The sequence below is a fragment of the Heptranchias perlo genome, chromosome 5 (genome assembly GCF_035084215.1).
Source record: "Heptranchias perlo isolate sHepPer1 chromosome 5, sHepPer1.hap1, whole genome shotgun sequence".
In the NCBI taxonomy this organism is placed as follows: domain Eukaryota; kingdom Metazoa; phylum Chordata; class Chondrichthyes; order Hexanchiformes; family Hexanchidae; genus Heptranchias; species Heptranchias perlo.
Genome location: NC_090329.1, coordinates 34,390,388 through 34,412,990, shown reverse-complemented (window position 1 = coordinate 34,412,990; position 22,603 = coordinate 34,390,388). Strand labels below are relative to the sequence as shown.

General features: G+C 43.9%; 1 protein-coding gene across 4 annotated transcripts in view; it reads right to left on the bottom strand.

The window, feature by feature from the left end:
* Positions 1-22,603, bottom strand: part of trappc12 (trafficking protein particle complex subunit 12) — a 101,001-nt gene that overhangs the window by 21,313 nt on the left and 57,085 nt on the right. For all 4 annotated transcript variants that reach the window (XM_067984206.1, XM_067984204.1, XM_067984205.1 and 1 more), the window contains one exon: positions 17,924-17,997. In XM_067984206.1, coding sequence (XP_067840307.1) covers positions 17,924-17,997 — 74 coding nt within the window. The remainder of the gene's footprint in view (positions 1-17,923; positions 17,998-22,603) is intronic.

The following is a 22,603-nucleotide window of genomic DNA, read 5'->3' as shown; positions in this document are numbered from 1 at the left end:
CCTCTTCAAAAAATTCAATCAGGTTTGTCAGGCACGACCTACCTCTCAAATCCATGCTGGCTCTCCCTGATTAACTGAAAATTCTCGGTGTTCAGTCATGCAATCCTTAATTATAGACTCCAGCAATTTCCTCACAACAGATGTTAGGCTAACTGGTCTATAATTCCCCGGTTTCCCTCCCTCTCCTTTCTTAAAAAGCGGAGTGACATGCGCAATTTTCCAATCTAGAGAGACAGTTCCTGAATCAAGAGAACTTTGAAAGATTATAGTTAGGGCATCTGCAATCTGCTCACCTACTTCCTTTAAAACCCTGGGATGGAAACCATCTGGTCCTGGGGATTTATCACTCTTTAGTGCTATTATTTTCTTCATTACTGTTGCTTTACTTATGTTAATTTTATCGAGTCCCTGTCCCCGATTCAATATTAGTTTTCTTGGGATTTCCGGCATGCTATCCTCTTTTTCTACTGTAAATACTGACGCAAAGTAATTATTCAACATATCTGCCATTTGCCCATTGTCAATGACAATATCCCCACTTTCAGTTTTTAAGGGGCCAACACTGCTCCTGACCACCCTCTTTTTCCTAATATAACTATAAAAGTTCTTTGTATTGGTTTTGATATCCCTTGCAAGTTTCTTTTCATACTCTCTTTTTGGAGCTCTTACTATCTGTTTTGTGACCCTTTGTTGATCTTTGTATCTTTCCCATTCGCCAGGATCTGTGCCATTTTTTGCCTTTTTGTATGCCCTTTCCTTACGTCTTATACTGTCCCTTACCTCTTTAGTTGTCCATGGCTGGTTTTTTTGGCAAGTAGAGTTCTTGCCCCTCAGGGGTATAAACCAGTTTTGTATCTCGTTAAATGTTTCTTTAAACATTTCCCACTGATCATCAGTCGTTTTACCCATTAACAGATTTGCCCAGTTTACTGTGGACAGTCTCTGTCTCATCCCATTGAAGTCGGCCTTACCCAAGTCTAGAATTTTAGCAGCTGACTCACTTTATTCCCTTTCCTTTCAACACTATATTGAACTCGATCATGTTATGATCGCTATTGGATAGATGTTCACGCACAGTTAAGCTGTTAACTAAATCTGGTTCATTACTCATTACTAAATCGAGTATGGCTTGCCCCCCTTGTTGCCTCCTGGACATACTGCTGTAGAAAACTATCCCGGACACACAAGAAATTCACTACCTTTCTGACAGTTGCTAGTCTGCTTTCCCCAATCTATGATGTGGAGATGCTGGTGATGGACTGGGGTGGACAAATGCAAGGAATCTTACAACACCAGGTTATAGTCCAACAAATTTATTTTAAAATCACAAGCTTTCGGAGATTATCCCCTTCGTCAGGTGAATGAGTGAAAGGTTTTCAAATTGCATATCTTATATTAGGCTGGGACACCATCACACCAATCAAAAGGTGTCGTTGGTGTTCAGACAGATTAGCCACGGAGAACAGTACGTCCAAGTACACTGAATATACATTGTGTCAAATTACACAGACAGAGAGAAAGAGACCCAAATGGCAGAGAGAGAGAATATTAAAAACAGATAACTTTTTTTTCCCCCTTGCTGGTGGGGTTACGTGGAGCGTGACATGAACCCAAGATCCCGGTTGAGGCCGTCCTCATGGGTGCGGAACTTGGCTATCAATTTCTGCTCGACGATTTTGCGTTGTCGTGTGTCTCGAAGGCCGCCTTGGAGAACGCTTACTCGAGGATCGGTGGCTGAATGTCCTTGACTGCTGAAGTGTTCCCCGACTGGGAGGGAACCCTCCTGTCTGGCGATTGTTGCGCGGTGTCCGTTCATCCGTTATCGCAGTGTCTGCATGGTCTCACCAATGTACCATGCTCCGGGGCATCCTTTCCTGCAACATATGAGGTAGACAACGTTGGCCGAGTCACAGGAGTATGAACCATGTACCTGGTGGGTGGTGTCCTTTCGTGAGATGGTGGTATCCGTGTCGATGATCTGACATGTCTTGCAGAGGTTGCCGTGGCAGGGTTGTGTGGTGTCGTGGACGCTGTTCTCCTGAAAGCTGGGTAATTTGCTGCAAACGATGGTCTGTTTGAGGGCGAGTAGTGGAGGCGTGGGGATGGTCTTAGCGAGGTGTTCGTCGTCATTGATGATATGTTGAAGGCTGCGGAGAACATGGCGTAGTTTCTCCGCTCCAGGGAAGTACTGGACGACGAAGGGTACTCTGTTGGTTGCGTCCCGTGTTTGTCTTCTGAGGAGGTCTATGCGATTCTTTGCTGTGGCCCGTCGGAACTGTCGATCGTCATATCCCGTTCTTACGAGGGCATCTTTCAGCGTCTGTAGGTGTCCATCACGTTCCTCCTGGTCTGAGCAGATCCTGTGTATTCGTAGGGCCTGTCCATAGGGGATGGCCTCTGATGTGGTTGGGGTGGAAGCTGGAAAAGTGGAGCATCGTGAGGTTGTCCGTGGGCTTGCGGTAGAGTGAGGTGCTGAGGTGCCCGTCTTTGATTGAAATTCATGTGTCCAAGAAAGAAACCGATTCTGAGGAGTAGTCCACGGTGAGCTTGATGGTGGGATGGAACCATCAAACTCACCATGGACTACTCCTCAGAATCGTTTCTTTCTTGGACACACAAATCTCCATCAAAGACGGGCACCTCAGCACCTCACTCTACCGCAAGCCCACGGACAACCTCACGATGCTCCACTTTTCCAGCTTCCACCCCAACCACGTCAAAGAGGCCATCCCCTATGGACAGGCCCTACGAATACACAGGATCTGCTCAGACGAGGAGGAATGCGATGGACACCTACAGACGCTGAAAGACGCCCTCGTAAGAACGGGATATGACGCTCGACTTGTCGATCGACAGTTCCGACGGGCCACAGCGAAGAATCGCATAGTCCTCCTCAGAAGACAAACACGGGACGCAACCAACAGAGTACCCTTCGTCGTCCAGTACTTCCCCAGAGCGGAGAAACTGCGCCATGTTCTCCGCAGCCTTCAACATGTCATCGATGACGACGAACACCTCGCTAAGGCCATCCCCACGCCTCCACTACTCGCCTTCAAACAGCCACCCAACCTCAAACAGACCATCGTTCGCAGCAAATTACCCAGCTTTCAGGAGAACAGCGTCCACGACACCACACAACCCTGCCACGGCAACCTCTGCAAGACATGCCAGATCATCGACACGGATACCACCATCACACGAGAGGACACCACCCACCAGGTACATGGTTCATACTCCTGCGACTTGGCCAACGTTGTCTACCTCATACGTTGCAGGAAAGGATGCCCTGGAGCATGGTACATTGGCGAGACCATGCAGACACTGCGACAACGGATGAACGGACACCGCGCAACAATCGCCCAGACAGGAGGGTTCCCTCCCAGTCGGGGAACACTTTAGCAGTCAAGGACATTCAGCCACTGATCTTCGGGTAAGCGTTCTCCAAGGTGGCCTTCGAGACACACGACAACGCAAAATCGTCGAGCAGAAATTGATAGCCAAGTTCCGCACCCATGAGGACGGCCTCAACCGGGATCTTGGGTTCATGTCACGCGACACGTAACTCCACCAGCAAGGGGGAAAAAAAGTTATCTGTTTTTAATATTCTCTCTCTCTCTCTGCCATTTGGGTCTCTTTCTCTCTGCCTGTTTAATTTGATGTGGAGATGCCGAAAGGACTCCAGATCACGAACCCACTCAGGTCCACATACAACTCGGATTACGCTGAGAGACTCTGCCGCCGTACCTCTCGCACACTCCGCAACCATCTCATACACCAACTCTACAGCAGACGCCACAACCTCGAAACCAAGATAGAGTCCATACTCTCAACCTGTACTCAGGACACAGCAGACCAGCTACGTTATACCGCCAAACAGACGAGGCAACGGAACTACGCTGCCTACATGAAAACCAAGAGCAGGAAGCTTCAGAAACTCGGCATCACCACCAGCATCGACCAAGCTTCCCCTGGTACCACGGTTGCAACCACAGGGAAGTCTATTGTCAATTTGTCCGACCACACCCTTCAACCAGACGAAATCGAAGTTCTCAGCCGAGGGCTCAATTTCTGCCCCACTACCAAAATGGACCCCACTAGTCTCGCGGCGGACACAGAGGAATTCATCAGGAGAATGAGGCTCCGGGAATTCTACCACAAACCCCAAGATTTCAGCAGCGAACCCAATGAGACAATCGACGATCCGGAACAGCAGACAGAGGGATCCGCGGTACAGCAACCGAAGAGGAAAGAGTCAAACTGGACTCCTCCGGAGGGTCGCTGCCCTCAGCTTGACATGTATGCTCAAGCTATCAGGAAAAGCGTCAATGCCAGATTTATCAGCCGCACTCAGAAGACAGTCCAGAATGTCACCCGAGCACAACGCAACGCCATCAACGCTCTCAAGACCAACCGCAACATCGTCATCAAACCAGCGGACAAAGGAGGAGCCATTGTCATACAGAACAGAACGGACTATTGCAAAGAAGCATACCGACAACTGGACAACCAGGAACACTACAGACGGTTACCCGCAGACCCGACCAAAGAACACACCCACCAGCTCAACAAACTGATCAAGACCTTCGATCCAGACCTTCAAAACATCCTACGCACTCTCATCCCACGTACTCCCCGCGTGGGAGACTTCTACTGCCTCCCAAAGATACACAAAGCCAACACATCCGGACGTCCTATCGTATCAGGCAACGGAACCCTGTGTGAGAACCTCTCTGGATACATCGAGGGCATCCTGAAACCCATCGTACAGGGAACCCCCAGCTTCTGTCGCGACACTACAGACTTCCTACAAAAACTCAGTACCCACGGACCAGTTGAACCAGGAACACTTCTCACCACGATGGACGTCTCGGCACTCTACACCAGTATCCCCCACGATGACGGCATCGCTGCGACAGCATCAATACTCAACACCAACAACAGCCAATCTCCAGACGCCATCCTACAACTCATCCGTTTCATCCTGGATCACAATGTCTTCACCTTCGATAACCAGTTCTTTACCCAAACACACGGAACAGCCATGGGGACCAAATTCGCACCCCAATACGCCAACATTTTCATGCACAAGTTCGAGCAGGACTTCTTCACTGCACAAGACCTCCAACCAACACTATACACCAGATACATCGACGATATTTTCTTTCTATGGACCCACGGCAAGGAATCACTAAAGAGACTACACGATAACATCAACAAGTTCAAGCTCACCATGGACTACTCCTCAGAATCAGTTTCTTTCTTGGACACACGAATCTCCATCAAAGACGGGCACCTCAGCACCTCACTACCGCAAGCTCACGGACAACCTCACGATGCTCCACTTTTCCAGCTTCCACCCTAACCACGTCAAAGAGGCCATCCCCTATGGACAGGCCCTGCGAATACACAGGGTCTGCTCAGATGAGGAGGAACGCGATGGACACCTACAGACGCTGAAAGACGCCCTAGTAAGAACGGGATATGACGCTCGACTCATCGATCGACAGTTCCGACGGGCCACAGCAAAAAATCGCATAGACCTCCTCAGGAGACTAACACGGGATGCAACCAACAGAGTACCCTTTGTCGTCCAGTACTTCCCCGGAGCGGAGAAACTACGCCATGTTCTCCGCAGCCTTCAACATGTCATCAATGAGGACAAACACCTCGCTATGGCCATCCCCACACCTCCACTACTCGCCTTTAAACAGCCACCCAACCTCAAACAGACCATCGTTCGCAGCAAATTACCTAGCTTTCAAGAGAACAGCGTCCACGACACCACACAACCCTGCCACGGTAACCTCTGCAAGACATGCCAGATCATCGACACAGATACCACCATCACACGAGAGGACACCACCCACCAGGTGCATGGTTCATACTCCTGTGACTCGGCCAACGTTGTCTACCTCATACGTTGCAGGAAAGGATGCCCCAGAGCATGGTACATTGGCGAGACCATGCAGATGCTGCGACAACGGATGAACGGACACCGCGCAACAATCGCCAAACAGGAGGGTTCCCTCCCAGTCGGGGAACACTTCAGCAGTCATGGACATTCATCCACCGACCTTCGGGTAAGCGTTCTCCAAGGTGGCCTTCGAGACACACGACAACGCAAAATCGTCGAGCAGAAATTGATAGCCAAGTTCCGCACCCATGAGGACGGCCTCAACCGGGATCTTGGGTTCATGTCACGCTACACGTTACCCCACCAGCGAACAAATGTTATCTGTTTTTAATATAACGGGTCAGTTGCTGTCTTTTCTATGTTTCTACCTCTCTATCTCTGTTTTTTTTTGTTTGTTGGTTTTTTTTTGGTGATTTGTATATTCTGTGAGACCTGGCAGGTAACACCTGTCTGTCTGCACACTGATTGCCTTGGCAACGGGCAGTTGAAAAAACTGTCTGTACTCACCAAGCATTGTTCTGTGAATTATAAATGCGATTTCATTTCGAGGACTTCATTTCACATCGTTCACCTGAGGAAGGGGGAAGCCTCCGAAAGCTTGTGAATTTAAAATAAAATTGCTGGACTATAACTTGGTGTTGTAAAATTGTTTACAATTGTTTAATTTGACACAATGTATATTCAGTGTACTGGCATGTACTGTTCTCCGTGGCTAATCTGTCTGAACACCAACAACACCTTTTGATTGGTGTGATGGTGTCCCAGCCTAATATAAGATATGCAATTTGAGAACCTTTCACTCATTCACCTGACGAAGGGGATAATCTCCGAAAGCTTGTGATTTTGAAATAAATTTGTTGGACTATAACCTGGTGTTGTAAGATTCCTTACATTTCCCCAATCTATGTGAAGGTTAAAGTCCCCCATTAAGACCACTATGCCTTTCTTACACGCTTGTCTGATCTCTGCATTTATACAATCTAGCACTTCAGAGCTGCTGCCAGGGGTCCTATACACAACTCCCACTGTAGTCTTAGATTCTTTCCTATTTCTCAATTCAACCCATAAGGTCTCTGTTGGCTGCTTACCTCTCGTTATATCCTCCTTTATCATTGAATTGATTTAATCTCTAATCATTAAGGCTACTCCTCCCCCTCTTCCATTTTCCCTATCTCTCCTGTAGACCTTACAACCCGGTATATTTAGTTCCCAATCCTGACCATCCTGCAGCCATGTCTCAGTAATAGCTATCATGTCATACCCTCCAATTTGAATTTGAACCTGTAGTTCTTTTAATTTATTCCTTATACTCTGTGCATTTGTATATAGAACTCTTAGTTGGGCCACACACCCTAGCCTGACCTTCAGCTTTGATGCTGGGTTAATCGCCTTACGCCTTCTAGTTTTCACTTTATCTGTAGTATCTAAAGTACACTTTCTTTCTGCTGCTCTACGCTTTTCCCTTTCACTTGTTCTTGAACAACTGTTTGTACTATTTGTATTGTAAATTTCCCCTGGCTCTTCCCCTCTCTTGCCGCTCTCAACTTTACTCCCTTCTGACTCCCCGCTAAGGTTCCCATCCCCCGCCACTCTAGTTTAAATCTTCCCCATCAGCACTAGCAAACACCCCAGCGAGGACATTGGTCCTGGTCCTGCTTGGGTGTAACCTGTCTTGCTTGGACAGGTCCCACCTTCCCCAGAACCGGTCCCAATGTCCCAGGAATCTAAATCCCTCCCTCCTACACCATCCCTGCAGCCACGCATTCATCCTGTCTATTCTCCTGTTCCTGTACTCACTAGCACGTGGCACTGGTAGTAATCCTGAAATCACGATCTTTGAGGTCCTGCTTTTTAATTTATCCCCTAACTCCTTGAATTCACCTTGCAGGACCCCCTCCCTTTTTTTCCTATGTCGTTGATACAGATATGGACCACGACTACTGGCTGTTCACCCTCCCCCTCCAGAATGCCCTGCAGCCGTTCCGTGAGATCCTTGACCCTAGCACCAGGGAGGCAACATACCATCCTGGAGTCACGCTTACGGCCGCAGAAACGCCAATCTGTTTCATTATAATTCTCTTAAGTGGGACCCCGTCAAAGATTTCCTGAAAGTACCAATCAACTACTCACAGGGAGTTCCACAAACCACTTCATTTATAACATCCTCAAAGACCTTAAATCTGTGCTGGCTGCTTCTTAATAATTGTTATACAAGTACTCCTTAGGTCTACTTCTTGCAATGGTTTATTATTTTACCCACTAATGGGGCTGCAGCTGCTTATTTGTCCCCTTTTTAAATATAGACACTATGTTTGTTTGCTTGTTTCCAATCCTGCGGTTCCTCTCCAGCACTCAATGATTCTTTCCTCTCTATAGCCAGTAACACAACATTTTTGTTCCTAGTCTCTTCCCGTATCGTAGGAGAAGCCCAGTGAATTTGTTATGCTTCAGTCTCTTTAACCTATAAAGTACCTACTCAACACAGATTTCTAAATCCTCCAGGATATTGGACAGTGGATCAGTATTTTCTCCCCAGTGAAAATTTCAAGAAAATATTAAATAATTCTACTTCCCCTTCATCTTCAATCTACCACTTTTACCCATTAGAGATCTAACTGACCACTCTTTTACTATGATGATACTGAAAATATGTTTTATTATTGTTATGCTGAATTTGTACATGACTTTGGCAGGCCATAGTTGTATTGTGCACGCAGTTTGGGCAACCCATTATAAGGACTTCTGACTCATGGAAATGGTAGTGAAGATTTACTGGAATGATAGGGAGAAAAGCTTGAAAAATTGGGGCTTTTGTGCACTGAATAGAGAAGTTTAAGGAGGAATCTAACACTAGTTTCCATTAAAACCCTTAATAATGGAAACTACTCAAAGAGCACAGTGCAAGACTGTTTCTACTGGTTGGCATAAACTGCTAGCACTAGAGAATGAAGTGGGAAGTTAAAAAAAAATTATGTACACAAGTTATTAGAACACGGAATGATTTAGCTTAAGTGGTTATTGAGGCAGAGACTATAACATTATTTAAAGGGGATCTGGTTTAAGTATTTGAAAAGGAAAGATATAAAAGATGGAGAAAGGACAGGGAAGTGAGATTATGGTACACAGTTCCAGTTGAAAAGCTAGTCGGCGCTGGCAGGCTGGGTCAAATTTCCTCCTTCTGTGCTGCAAATTCTATGATTATGATCCTTTGATTTGTTCATCTCTAGTGTCCTCTTTGCACCCAATACCCTTTGTAGCCAATATACTCCACCCAAAGTACTTCCCCCTCCAATTTCTTTGTGGGTTCTGTGTCATGCTATTTTCTTTCTTATTTCTATTTGAATTGCTTTATTCAGCCATTTTGGGCACTGCTTACCCAGCTTACACTTAATATTCTTGGGCACATACCTGTTTACAAATTTATTATAAAAAAATTCAAATTTTCCCTCAACTGAGCTTGCTCAACAATATGTCACAATTAATTTCTTTTAGTGTGTCCCTTATTCCACTGAAATTTGTCTTTCTGAAATTATATCTCTCTGTCCTGGTCCTCATTGGCACCAAGTATCAGATGATCTCAAATTTAATCATGTTATAATTTCTTATCTTCAGAGGTTCTATGTTATGGATTATTTGCAAGATCCAAATGTGGGTTCTCTTGATGAGGTCCAGAACACATTGAGAGTCAAGAAGCAGTCTACCACATTTGCTAGTTACGTTGCCATACTTCCATTAAGCGTTCCTAGTTTATACTGGTTTTTTTTTAAATCAACCATTATTACTATCTTATCTGTACATATCCTTCTTAACTGTATAAGTTGCTATAACAGACATAAACAGCAATGAACTTGCAATTATATAGCGTCTTTCATGACATCAGGATGCCCCAAAGCACTTCAGAAATGTAATTACTGTTGTATGTAGGGAAATATGGCAGCCAATTTGTACACAGCAAGGTCACACAAACAGCACTGAGGTCAATAATCCAGATAATTTGATTTAGTGATGTTGGTTGAGTGCCATGGGATCTTTTGTGTCCACCCGAGGGAGTAGACAGGGCCTCGGTTTAATGTCTGATTCAAAAGATAGCACCTCTGACGGTGCAGAACACCCTCAGTACTGCACTGAAATGTCAGCCCAGATGATGTGCTCAAATCTCTGGAGTGGGGCTTGAACCCATTACCTGCTGACTCCGAGGCAAAAGTGCTACCACTGAACCAAGGCTAACACAATGTCATGAAAAAAATTGGTAAGGAAAATGCCTACCGGTCTGGAGACAGGAAATAAAGTGCAGTTGATTGCCCATGTCATAGAAACATAGAAAATAGGAGGAGTTGGCCATTCGGCCCTTCGAGCCTACTCTGCCATTCAATATGATCATGGCTGATCCTCTATCTCAATACCATATTCCTGCTCTCTTCCCATACCCCTTGATGCCTTTTGTATCTAGAAATCTATCTAGCTCCTTAAATATATTCAGTGACATGGCCTCCACAGCCTTCAGTGGCAGAGAATTCCACAGATTCACCACCCTCAGTGAAGAAATTTCTCCTCATCTCAGTCCTAAATGTTCTATCCCGTATCCTGAGACTGTGACCCCTCGTTCTGGACCCCCCCAGCCAGGGGAAACATCCTCCCTGCTTCCAGTCTGTCTTGCCCTGTCAGAATGTTTCAATGAGATCCCCTCTCATTCTTCTAAACTCGAGTGAATACAGGCCGAGTCGACCCAATCTCTCCTCATATGACAGTCCTGCCATCCCAGGGATCAGTCTGGTGAACCTTCGCTGCACTCTCTCTATGGCAAGTATATCCTTTCTTAGGTAAGGAGACCAAAACTGCACACAATACTCCAGGTGTGGTCTCACCAAGGCCCTGTATAACTGCAGTAAAACATCCTTGCTCCTATACTCAAATCCTCTTGCAATGAAGGCCAACATACCATTTGCCTTCCTAACTGCTTGCTGCACCTGCATGTTTCCTTCAGTGACTGGTGTACAAGGACACCCAAATCCCTTTGTACATCAACATTCCCCAATCTATCACCATTTAAGTAATACTCTGCCTTTCTGTTTTTCCTTCCGAAGTGGATAACTTCACATTTATCCACATTATACTGCATCTGCCATGTATTTGCCCACTCACTCAACTTGTCAAAATCGCCTTGAAGTCTTTTTGCATCCTCATCACAACTCACGATCCCAACTAGTTTTGTGTCGTCAGCAAACTTGGAAACATTACATTTGGTTCCCTCATCCAAATCAGGGATATATATTGTGAATAGCTGGGGCCCAAGCACTGATCCCTGCGGCACCCCATTAGTCACTACCTGCCACCCCAAAAAAAAACCCATTTATTCCAACTCTCTTTCCTGTCTGTTAACCAATTTTCAATCCATGACAGTATATTAGCCCCAATCCCATTCTTTAATTTTGCACACTAACCTCTTATGTGGGACTTTATCAAAGGCCTTCTGAAAATCCAAATAAACCACACTTTTTTTTATTCGTTCACGGGATGTGGGCGTCGCTGGCAAGGCCAGCATTTATTGCCCATCCCTAATTGCCCTTGAGAAGGTGGTGGTGAGCCGCCTTCTTGAACCGCTGCAATCTACGTGGTGACGGTTCTCCCACAGTGCTGTTAGGAAGGGAGTTCCAGGATTTTGACCCAGCGACGATGAAGGAATGGCGATATATTTCCAAGTCGGGATGGTGTGTGACTTGGAGGGGAACGTGCAGGTGGTGTTGTTCCCATATGCCTGCTGCTCTTGTCCTTCTAGGTGGTAGAGGTCGCGGGTTTGGGAGGTGCTGTCGAAGAAGCCTTGGCGAGTTGCTGCAGTGCATCCTGTGGATGGTACACACTGCAGCCACTGTGCGCCGGTGGTGAAGGGAGTGAATGTTTAGGGTGGTGGATGGGGTGCCAATCAAGCGGGCTGCTTTATCTTGGATGGTGTCGAGTTTCTTGAGTATTGTTGGAGCTGCACTCATCCAAGCAAGTGGAGAGTATTCCATCACACTCCTGACTTGTGCCTTGTAGATGGTGGAAAAGCTTTGGGGAGTCAGGAGGTGAGTCACTCGCCGCAGAATACCCAGCCTCTGACCTGCTCTCGTAGCCACAGTATTTATATGGCTGGTCCAGTTAAGTTTCTGGTCAATGGTGACCCCCAGGATGTTCAGGGTGGGGGATTCGGCGATGGTAATGCCGTTGAATGTCAAGGGGAGGTGGTTAGACTCTCTCTTGTTGGAGATGGTCATTGCCTGGCACTTATCTGGCGCGAATGTTACTTGCCACTTATCAGCCCAAGCCTGGATGTTGTCCAGGTCTTGCTGCATGCGGGCTCGGACTGCTTCATTATTTGAGGGGTTGCGAATGGAACTGAACACTGCGCAGTCATCAGCGAACATCCCCATTTCTGACCTTATGATGGAGGGAAGGTCATTGATGAAGCAGCTGAAGATGGTTGGGCCTAGGACACTGCCCTGAGGAACTCCTGCAGCAATGTCCTGGGGCTGAGATGATTGACCTCCAACAACCACTACCATCTTCCTTTGTGCTCTGTATGATTCCAGCCACTGGAGAGTTTTACCCGATTCCCATTGACTTCAATTTTACTAGGGCTCCTTGGTGCCACACTCGGTCAAATGCTGCCTTGATGTCAAGGGCAGTCACTCTCACCTCACCTCTGGAATTCAGCTCTTTTGTCCATGTTTGGACCAAGGCTGTAATGAGGTCTGGAGCCGAGTGGTCCTGGCGGAACCCAAACTGAGCATCGGTGAGCAGGTTATTGGTGAGTAAGTGCCGCTTGATAGCACTGTCGACGACACCTTCCATCACTTTGCTGATGATTGAGAGTAGACTGATGGGGCGGTAATTGGCCAGATTGGATTTGTCCTGCTTTTTGTGGACAGGACATACCTGGGCAATTTTCCACATTGTTGGGTAGATGCCAGTGTTGTAGCAGTACTGGAACAGCTTGGCTAGAGGCGCAGCTAGTTCTGGAGTACAAGTCATCAGCACTACAGCTGGGATGTTGTCGGGGCCCATAGCCTTTGCTGTATCCAGTGCACTCAGCTGTTTCCTGATATCACGTGGAGTGAATCGAATTGGCTGAAGACTGGCTTCCGTGATGGTGGGGATAGCGGGAGGAGGCCGAGATGGATCATCCACTCGACACCTCTGGCTGAAGATGGTTGCAAACGCTTCAGCCTTGTCTTTTGCACTCACGTGCTGTACTCCGCCATCATTGAGGATGGGGATGTTTGCAGAGCCTCCTCCTCCCGTTAGTTGTTTAATTGTCCACCACCATTCACGACTCGATGTGGCAGGACTGATCCGTTGGTTGTGGAATCGCTTAGCTCTGTCTATAGCATGTTGCTTCTGCTGTTTAGCATGCATGTAGCCCTGAGTTGTAGCTTCACCAGGTTGGCACCTCATTTTTATGTACGCCTGGTGCTGCTCCTGGCATGCTCTTCTACACTCCTCATTGAACCAGGGTTGATCCACTGGCTTGTTGGTAATGGTAGAGTGGGGAATATGCTGGACCATGAGGTTACAGATTGTGCTGGAATACAATTCTGCTGCTGGACCACAGCGCCTCATGGATGCCCAGTTTTGAGCTGCTCGATCTGTTCTGAATCTATCCCATTTAGCACGGTGGTCGTGCCACACAACACGTTGGATGGTGTCCTCAGTGCGAAGACGGGACTTCATCTCCACGAGGACTGTGCGGTGGTCACTCCTACCAATACTGTCGTGGACAGATGCATTTGCAACAGGTAGATTGGTGAGGACGAGGTCAAGTAAGTTTTTTCCTCGTGTTGGTTCGCTCACCACCTGCCACAGGCCCAGTCTGGCAGATATGTCCTTCAGGACTCGGCCAGCTCGGTCAGTAGTGGTGCTACTGAGCCACTCTTGGTGATGGACATTGAAGTCCCCCACCCAGAGTACATTTTGTGCCCTTGCTACCCTCAGTGCTTCCTCCAAGTGGTGCTCAACATGGAGGAGGACTGATTCATCAGCTGAGGGAGGATGGTCGGTGGTAATCAGCAGGAGGTTTCCTTGCCCATGTTTGACCTGATGCCAGGTAAGGACGGCAGGTTTCCTTCCCTGAAGGACATTAGTGAACCAGATGGGTTTTTACGACAATCCGGTAGTTTCATGGCCATCATTACTGATACTAGTATTTTAATTCCAGACTTTTATTTAATTAATTGAATTTAATTAATTGAATTTAAATTCGCCAGCTGCCATGGCGGGATTTGAACTCATGACTCTGGATTTTAGTCCAGGCCTCTGGATTACTAGTCCAGTAACATAACCACTATGCTACCGTCCCCTAATGTACTGGTTCTTCCTTATCTATTCTACCAGTTACATTCTCAAAAAAACTCCAGTAGGTTTGTCAAACATGATTTCCCGCTCATAAATCCATGTTGACTTTGTCTAATCCCGTTGATATTTTCTAAGTGTCCTGTTATCACATCCTTTATAATAGACTCTGGTCATCAACCAGAGAACAGACTATATCCACACAACAGTATGTTCCCTGGCCATAAGCACTGAACAGTTAGAGCCAGGTGGCAAATGTAATCTGGGGTATTGACCATACCAGATTTCTTACACACAGGAAGTTAAATCTGCAGCCACTCCTGTAACGTATATTAGCACCATATCGTCCAAGGCACTGATTTCGGCCATCTCTCAGAACGACATGATAGGGGAACATTAACATCTCCAGCAAATCACCAAAAAGGATTGCTGACAAAGAATGCGCAAAAGCAAATTCACAAGTTAGGTTTGCCCTGATGTAGTATAAATTTTATGATAGATGCAGCATGAAATGCATGGCTACCTCAAAAGTTTACAGCAATGATTATATCACTACTGGAGCTAGTAGTTTATGCCACAAATGCAAAAGTATTAAGAGCCATCATGCCATCAAGAGCAGTACAAGTATAAAGGTGTCCACTGCCATCAAATCTAGAGAAAAAAGTACTTAGGGTGATAGTTAATTTTATTTGCAAACTGTACATTTATTTACAATTATGGTGGATGTTCGTTTGATACTTTTTTGGTAAGTTCACAGGTGATGGATGCAGTGACATTTTGTTCTGTGATTGATCACACAACGTATTTGCCAGGGCCCAGATAAACTGTACCACTCAATGTTGTCATCACTGCAGAACATCAACATGTCCTGAGATAGGTGGACAGTATCAAGTCCATTTCTCCTGATGGTTGGTTAAGACAGTGAATAGCTGAGGAAGGTGCCAGGACAGACCCCATTCCTTGCAGAGCTAGCCAACCTCAGAAAAGGCAGCATCGGGATGCTATAATATGCCTGAGTCCCTCAGTTAAGGGGGGAAAATCGTTCAGAGCTCCCAATGGGATTGCTACCAAATATCTGGAAGTGCTCCTTTGTGAACACCAGGCGAGTGCACAGGATTGGGTTTGACTGTGAAGCCATCCTTCATTTACTGCCAGTTTTCACCTCAGCCCTCCTCATCTGAAAGCGTGTACGGTTCCATAGCCACAAGGCTTGTATCTCAACTAAGTAGCCATTCTTTTCACTTGAACCTACACAGTAAGTTTCAGTAAGCTATTCAAATGTGGGGGCACAGTTATCCGAAAGTGCTGAGGACAATTGTGGCACGTCTATCACAGCCCCATCGCAACTGAGATTGGTTAACAACACAAACCAGGATCAAACCTGCAACGTTCCTAGTCTGTATTGCTCAGCTATTTACATAGCTAGTTGGACCATCAGGAGAACTGAAATAACTCACTTTCACATTGTGTTCCAACTTCTCTGCAAATCTGGTTCAGTTACACAGATTGCCTGTCTTCATGACCTTAATCTGTTTATGGACAAAGCTACATGAGGAAGATACACTCAACAAACAGTATGTACAGTACAACTATAAGCTCCAGAAACTAGTCCAATCAGAAACTTCAAGGGGGTACTTATACCTGCTAGTTTATCAAATCATAGCAAGACTGCTGCTTTTCAACCTCCCAATAACATTCTTAAAATTAAAATTGAAATTCAACTTCTAAATCTTTCTTGTACTATACAGCAGCACCAAACAAGTGAGCTGCCATCACACTGCTCATTTGTGCACATATGGTGCCAAAGGTCTTTCTTTGTACAAATACATTACTATGCTCTTGCCTGAAATCACTCTCAGACAAATGCAAAAGCATCCAAAAACAAAGTGGCCAAAGGCTCTCCTGTGCCTCAGCTGGTAAATGTATTCTGCAGCATGGAACTCAGCCAAGAGCAGGAAGATCTCAGGACCAACCTCTATCCATACTGAATTAGCTGACCTCCAAATGGGGTGGTGGGGTTTGATGGGGAAGGAGTAGGTGAAAATCATCCACCATTCTCACTGATCACTCTCTGGTGATTCCTGTTTGAAAGTAAGTGTGTGTAACTATTGGTGACAATCATGTCAGAGCTGGCTATGATGCTCCCACAGTCAAATAGGTTGTGAACATTGACAGCTTAGATTTGCACAAAAGGAATGGCCACTTGAGCAGGACTTTAGAAGGCAGCTGGTGCCTGACTGTTCCTCAGTATGAATAGATAGTAGAGGAGGGGAAAAATTGGAGGGACAAAAAAAATACACATGACAACAACAAATCAGGCAGGACCAGGATGCTGCTACTAAATTGGTGACATTACTATAAATTGGTTAAAAATACTGTAAAATAAACATCAGTGATTAGCAGGATTTATTTAATGGACAGGACTATTCACGTGCCAATGCATTAATAGGATTAATAAAATGTCAATTCACACCAAGTTGAAACATGAAAAGGTTTTGATGCATTTCCTTAGAGAGGGGTTAGTAAAGCTAGTTGTGGTGTTTTAACCCATTTTACAACCTTAGAGAGCACTTTAATATCTTGAATTGTTCCAGATTAAATCATTTAGAACAGAAATGGTGCTCTGAGATTTTAGGATCAGAAGTGAATTAGGATTAAAAAGGTTCAACTGAATTCATAGTTGTTAGTGATGATTGTAATGCTATGAGACAGCAGAGGGCGATGTTCTGCACCATAATAAATTGACCTATATAAATTTATACTGATTTTTCATGCAGAATACCACAGCTGGTACCCTGGCACACATTTGTAGCATTTCTAATAGGAAAACCTGGCATGTTTAGAAGAGGCATTTTAGATAACCTTCCTTTTTGACCCATTAATTGGTCAGATTGGGTTTTCAGATACCATTCCTAAAATTTCAGTGTCTGTTGCTGTGGTAAATTAAAATGATTGTAGTTTCCTGGACAGAGGAGTTACATTATCTAATTAGTTAGTACTGTTTGCTTATCTGGTTTAATAATTTATATCTTCTGTTCTCTGGTTATTTTTAAAATGGTAAACAGTAGCCCATGAACATATGTATCTCACTGTATTGGTTGGAATAAAGCAGAATTTTAAATAAGGCAGCAACACAATCGAAGAGTTTAGATATCATAATTAGCATGGTAAAACACATAAATGTCAAGGCTATAGAAGTTATCTAAATTGCAAGAGTGTTACTGTATCCTTCCCATGGTTTTTCCCCCAAAATATTCAATTTCTGTTGTAAATATTTGTTACAAGCACTGCAATGATCAATTGCACAAGCATATGTCCAGTAAAGAAAGGTAATTTTCATATCAATACTGGTTTATTCATCTTTGAGCATCCACTGCAGTATGACATGTGTACTGGTTCTTTGGTAAATGTTTTATTAGAAATAACAAATGAATCATTCTGGAACTGGATGCTTCTTTGGATTTCAGAACAAGTTACATATGTCTGTACATAAGCTATTTTTGCATAAAAAGAGATCTTTACTTTATTCAGTGCATATGGTTTAAATCAACTGCACACTCCTGGTTTATTCTACCTCCTACAATACACATTTACAGGCATTTATTAAACTGCTGCTTTGTCCATAGAAGTGCTCAGATTATCAGGTATATACGGTAATTCTGCAGCTCACTGCCACCCACGTACCTTCATCATCAGCAGGCAGTTTGCCATGGAGTACATCAGACGCCCCAGACGTGACCTCCACAACTGCATAGAAGCTGCAAGACACAGGAGCATCTCATGAAGATATGGCACACGAGTAATTGCTTTCTGTTACTGGCTTCATTGATTCAACTACCAGTTAGCACTGCCCATAGATTACATTAATTTACAAATATTCTATCATTATTACTGCCCAGGAAAAGAAACAATATTGTCCATATGTTCCTCCAGCAAAGCAACAAAAGGGCTATAATCAGATTTATAAAAGCTGATGTTAATGTTATGTTTGTATTGGGTACTGTGGCCTTTTGTGGCTTGTGTAAATTTTCTATTTTAAAAAAGTTACTGTTAAGAATATCTGCTTAGCCAGGAAAATACAAGAGATGGAAATTCTGCTATACCTCCACCACAGTTAATTGTATGAAAGTCATGCAAGAATTTAAAAAAAATTCTACTGCAAATAGGTAACATACTACATTTACATAGGAACATAGGAAGATCATGGCTGATCTGTGATGTAACTCCATTTACCTGCCTTTGGCCCATATCCCTTAATACCTTTGGTTGCCAAAAAGCTATCTCTATCAGATTTAAATTTAGCAATTGAGCTAGTATTTCAGAATATATTATAAAAGCAAAGTAGAAATAAATAACGTAAATCTATACAAGACCAATATGCAGCACCACATCACATCCTTTGGTCACACTGTTAACATTGACACGAATGGCCCTGATGAATAATTAAAACTTTCACAGCTTACCTATGCCATACTAATATAACTGTAGCCTCAAGGATAGGTGTTGTATTGCATTACCTACAAGAACTACGTACTTGCTGGGTATACTTGCCTATTTATATATCAAGAGTCATAAAACTGTGAATTCCCCCCACTTTGTCTTCCTCCAATTTCTCCTGATATTTTCCCCTATGATCTTAAAGGCAGTGACTCATACTAGTGAAGGACTGGCCCTTAGTTTGGCCACACGCCAAGTGGCTATTCTTCTTGTGGGAGCAATGGACAGCCATTAAGGAGCTATTCAACTGTGGAGTCATCACAGCCAGAGCTGACCTTTTTTTTTCCTCACCAATTTTCACCCTTTCCTACCTGAAAATGCTGACTCCCTACTGGGGTACACATCACCCTATGGTCCTCACCCAAGTGACAATTATTGATAAGTGAGTCGAGAGTGCAAGTGTCAGTAGACTATTTGATTGAGAGGACTATCACAGCCAAACCCAATCTTGTCCTTTCTCAACATTCCTACAAGCATTTACAGCAGGGGTCACCGGATTAGTGATCAGTAATGGGAATAATAGCTGATTTCCTCTCCCTAATCCAGGGATGCTGAGGACATTTGTCGACCCTCTACTACTACTCCCTGCAGATATCAGCTAACTTAGCACAAACTTGGTATCTGATGTGTTCTGCTCAGCTACTCAATTAATGCATTTACTGAGGTATTTGGGAAGCTGGAAAATTTGTGGAAACAAAGAAAAACAACAAAGGATAAGCAAATGCCCATCCAGGTCAAAAATCTTCCTGTAATTAATTCTGATTCAATGGTACGCCCAATTTAATTGCTTCTAGGCTCTTCCACCTTGTTTGTTTATATTCACTTTTGATCCTATCCTAAACTGCCATCTTTACTACTTGGCTTTGCTAAGAACCAATCCCATTTGTCAGGAGTCAATCCTCCAGCATTTATCTTCAAAAGCAGAATTCTTGGCCCTGTCTCAACATATCAACATTTGAAGACACAGGACGTGAAATTCATACATAAGTCAAAACAGCTTATTCTTCTATGAATTTATATCATGCCTTGCACCATATACCCAAAACAAGAGTGTGACAATGGGCAAAATGAAAAAAATTATGAAGATAGTTAAAGGACATTAAAATTAAAATCTGGAAACAGTAATTATGCATAGCTAGAAATGATTTCTAAAGTTTCACATGAAGCAGTCAGAACCAGGTTTAATAATGCAGGTTTACACTGATCAAAATAAGCAAAACAAGCAGTTACCAATAATTTAGCAAATTGTACAAGTTACTGCTACAACTGACATTAGCAATGCTCCCCCATGTATATCAACATACAATGAGGTTGTGTTTTTTGGTTTAAAGACATCTTTTTCTCCTTAGAATCGTTGTTATAGAAAAATAAAAAGAGACCCACTGTATTGCAAGTAAACCCATATGCAGCTGAACTGGAACTGCAGCCTTATTTATCCAATCTATAAATATTCAGAGAATTGTTTGAATGGCTAATTATTTCAAAATTAGCTGCCGCAGAGTACTGTTCACAACCTGTTTTTTTTGTCCCATTTCTATTTTGAAGGTAACCCTGTAAATCAATACCTACATTTTTAGATGTTTGTAGCTACTTTTCTGCAGTATATTTTAGGTCTGTGCAGCTTACTGCAAATAACTCGAACAGGAACCAAGCCCCAAGGTATCATGCAACATCTTACATTTAATTTTTAAGTGTTGCTTTACTTGTAAACCATAGAAGAGATACAGTACAGAAGGGGGCCATTCAGCCCATCGTGTCCTCGCCGGCTCGAAGAACAACCAGGTGCCCATTCTAATCCCACCTTCCAGCACCCGGTCCATAGCCCTGCAGCTTACAGCACTTTACGTGCAGGTCCAGGTACTTTTTAAAAAGAGTTGAGGGTCCCTGCCTCTACCACCAATTCGGGCAGTGAATTCCATACGCCCACCACCCTCTGGGTAAAAAAGTTTTTTCTCCTGTCCCCTCTAATCCTTTCGCCAATCAGCTTAAATCTATGTCCTCTAGTTCTTGAACTCTCCGCTAGGGGAAACAGGTACTTCCTGTCTACTCTATCTGGGCCACTCATAATTTTGTACACAAAAATTTGCTTGTAAAGTGTAAGAATTAACAGTATTCTCCAATTACAAATAGCTCAAAAGAACCTGAAGGTACTGAAGGTCTGCTGTTATTAAAACCATGGATACATACTTCAGTGTCTCTACAATGCATCAAAATCTGTGCAAATGTTAATATGGAAGTCTGTGAATGTTTACAATTTGATTTTATATTTTTCATACAATAACTAACTTTTTGATTTTGCTGTAAGTAATAACTTAGACATGTATAAGCCTGCACTGAGAAATCCTCATTTTTCCATTGCTAATCCCAAATAAATTTGCTGCCATATCAAAAGTTATCAGTCAGTAGTTTAGTGCAAAGTATACATTTTACAGAACCAAATCAGTGTGCAAAATGGTTGCCATATTTGTCTACGTAACAGTTACTGCACCTCAACGTAACTCATTGTACATGAAGCACTTTAAGATGTTTGAGAAACATAAGGCACAAATAAAATCCAAGTCTTTCTTTTTATAAAAGCATTATTGTACATGCAGTTTACCTCTAAATCATACATTATTTGATAAATAAAAATGCCAAATGTAAGGAATGGGCATTTACTACTCTCTGGTACTGAAATTTTGTAACATTCCATGCTTGAAATTTATATTGACAACTCCTCTGCAATTTAGATAACACAATATTTTATACACAAGATAAATAAGAGCTACTTTTTGTGAAATATCTTGTGTACAATGCACAGTGCTGCATTTACAAAATATTAGGAAGCTATTTTAATTAGAACAGTAAGTCCTGTTAAATGTTATTTAAGGATATATATCAATACTATCTACTTTGCATCTCCAGAGGACATTCATTCCAAAATTACCAGAGTACTAAACCCACCGCCTCCGGTGTTTCTTGTATCTATCACCACTTGTCTGTGGCTGGGAGTCAAGATGTAGTGGGTTAGGAATATGCAGTCACAATGCCATCAGCACATCCAGCCAGCCAAATCAAAGGTGGCTTTCTTAATGAAGGAAGAACTCTCATCATTCTTACTTTTATTAAATAGAATTTTTTTTTTCTCCACTTCCAAAAAGTTCTGCAAGCACCATTTAATCTCTGATAACCTCATACTCTCCAATACCTCACCAAAATCATCTTTATTCATGCTCACTGACCTACATTTCTCCCAATCCAGCAATGCCTCGATTTTAAAATTCTCATCCTTGTTTTCCAATCCCTCTACGGCCTTGCTCTTCCCTATCGCTGTAACCTCATTCAGCCCTACAACCCTCCAAGATCTCAGCATTCCTCCAATTCTGGCCTGTTTTGCATTCCTGATTTTCATCGTTCCACCAGTGGCTGCTGTGCCTTCAGCTGCCAAGGCCTTAAGCTCTGGAATTCCCCCCCAAACCTCTCCGTCTTTCTACCTCGCTCTCCTCCTTTAAGACGTTCCTTAAATCCTCCCTCTCATCTGTCCTAATATCTCCTTATGTGACTCGGTGTCAAATTTTGTCTGATAACACTCCTGTGAAGCGCCTTGGGACGTTTAATTACATTAAAGGCGTTGTTGTATTAAATTTGACAGTGAATCGTGATAGGCTATTCAAGTGGCATCGCAGTCCAGCTTGATCCTGCATACTTCCAGTGGTGGTTTCTCATGGATCAAAGCTGAAATTCTGGCTGAATGCCCTCCTTCCTGAGATCAATTATAGCATTCCTATCACCACTGAAGCTGACATCAGCTAATCCAGCGTAGTAGATTGAACAGGGGCACTTTCTTGGATTTAGATTGGGCTATGCTCTGTATAAAGTCACTGAACC